Here is a 2,008-nt window from a genome sequence, read left to right on the forward strand (position 1 = left end):
ATGATGAAAATGGCGACTTCAAAATAAGACGTTTTGTGCGCATGTATCATGCAGGTAGGGAGCGTTTTCACCGCTTTGTTTTGAAAAGCGGCACCGGAAGTGCTGTTTTAGCTTAACGGTTGAGCGCTGCTGTAGGATGCTCGCGCTCTCTCACAAACAAACAAACAAACAGAAATAGTAATATGTATTTTTTTATTTAAAAAAACTTTCTATCAGCTCCTCCTGTTTTTTTTTTTTGTTTGTTTTTGTTTTTTTTTTTGGGGGGGGCTCCACCGAATTCGACGCTGTTTGTTATTTAATTTAATTTATTTATTTTCCGAGCCGTTTAAGATGCCGAACACCTGAAGCCTCCAGGCTCCGGAGCGGGACTGAAGATGCCCCGTCATGGACCGCTCCATCACCGCCGCCGTCTGAGCTCTAGTCCGGGGCATCCCGCTCACCGACTAACGGAGACATGTTGAGGCTCAGCGCCAAGCCGGGGGTCGCGGCGCTGCTGGTGGTCGTCGGCGCCTTCTTCTTCTGCGAGTACCTCATCTACTTCCCGGCCATCTTCCAGTGCGCGTGGCCGAAGCTCGGCCGAGCGCGGGACGGAGAGGGCACCGGCGGGGCGGACTCTGCCGTGCGCGCTATGGTTCTGTCGGACACCCACCTCCTCGGGGCTGTGGGGGGACACTGGTTCGACAAGCTGCGGAGGTGAGGCCGTCATATTATTTATTTATTAATTAATAATGATGATGCTGAGCGTGAACAAGGATAAATGACGCCGCCTGCTGTGGTCGAACCGCAGGGAATGGCAGATGGAGCGAGCTTTCCAGACCGCCCTGTGGCTGCTGCAGCCCGAGGTGGTCTTTATCCTCGGGGACATCTTCGACGAAGGCAAGTGGAGCTCGCAGAAGGTAAGAGCTCCCTGTTGTCTGAAACAAACAGCAATAAACATTCCGAGGCCTGCCACGACTCTGTGGGTCCTCATGTAATAAACACAAAGTTTTTATTCTATATTAATAATAATACATGCAGTGGGAACAGTGGCGCCACTAGAAATGTTTTAGTGGGGTGGCCGTGTTGGGGGGGCACTAAAAATCCGTGGGGTGGCACATCAAAACCAAAGGCCAAATAAATTGCTTTTTTTTTTTGCTTGTTGCAGCTTTTGTGAATAAAATTTTGGTTATTTATTTAAAAAAAAAAGGTTATTAGTCCAAAACAGGGAATTAAATGACAGAAAACAGCACAATCGTGATTGTACATTCTACTAAACACATTATCCTAAACTATTCCTTTATTTGCTTTTTTATCGGCTTCAGAAAAGCTCTGTCACTATTCAACATGCTGAAGCTTGTCCTTTATAAAAAATATTCTGCATATTCCTGAGATCTATCCTAATGTTGAGGACATATGTTTTAGACCGGCTGTCCTTATTCAGGAGAACTTGATCTGAAGTTTTGTTTTTATTTTTAATAAAATATATTAACTCCTGATTGCTCATTAACAATGCTTGTTTTTATATTTGTGAATTTCTAACCCCTAATATGAATTCTGACTATATCGTGAGCACTGGACAGCTACAAAAACTTTTGAAATGCAAACTAAAATTAGCTAAATGCATGCTAAAAGAAGCACAAGTTAACTAGAAATAGCAAAGCACTTGCCAGAAGATGAACATGTTAAATACGAGCTAAAAGTAGCAAACTGTTCATTAAAAGCTAAAAGAAATGCATAAAATTTGGAAGAACACTAACTAAAAGCTAAGAAGGCACAAACATTAATTAAAAGCAGCAAACTGTTTATTAAAGGCTAAACAAAACCCATATAAAAACAAAAAAATGCTAACTAAAAGTAGCAAAATGCTAGTTCAAAGTAGCAAAATGCTAACTAAAAGCTAATAAGGCACAAAAAGTTAAAAATAGCAAAACACTAGCCAGAAGCTAAACATATTAAACATTAACTAAAAGCAGCAAACTGTTTAAAAGCTAAACAAAACCCATATAAAAAAAAGAAAAATGCTAACTGA

At 41.6% G+C, this 2,008-nt stretch overlaps 1 protein-coding gene across 1 annotated transcript in view; it reads left to right on the forward strand.

Moving 5' to 3' along the window:
- Window positions 1-349: 349 nt before the first annotated feature.
- The window catches only part of mppe1 (metallophosphoesterase 1), a 9,611-nt gene continuing 7,952 nt past the window's right edge, over window positions 350-2,008 (forward strand). The window contains exons 1-2 of the mRNA XM_037681866.1: window positions 350-693; window positions 788-896. Of these exons, the coding sequence (XP_037537794.1) occupies window positions 455-693; window positions 788-896 (348 nt within the window). The 5' untranslated portion in view covers window positions 350-454. The remainder of the gene's footprint in view (window positions 694-787; window positions 897-2,008) is intronic.

The sequence above is a fragment of the Nematolebias whitei genome, chromosome 9, assembly GCF_014905685.2.
Source record: "Nematolebias whitei isolate Nwh7 chromosome 9, NemWhi1, whole genome shotgun sequence".
In the NCBI taxonomy this organism is placed as follows: domain Eukaryota; kingdom Metazoa; phylum Chordata; class Actinopteri; order Cyprinodontiformes; family Rivulidae; genus Nematolebias; species Nematolebias whitei.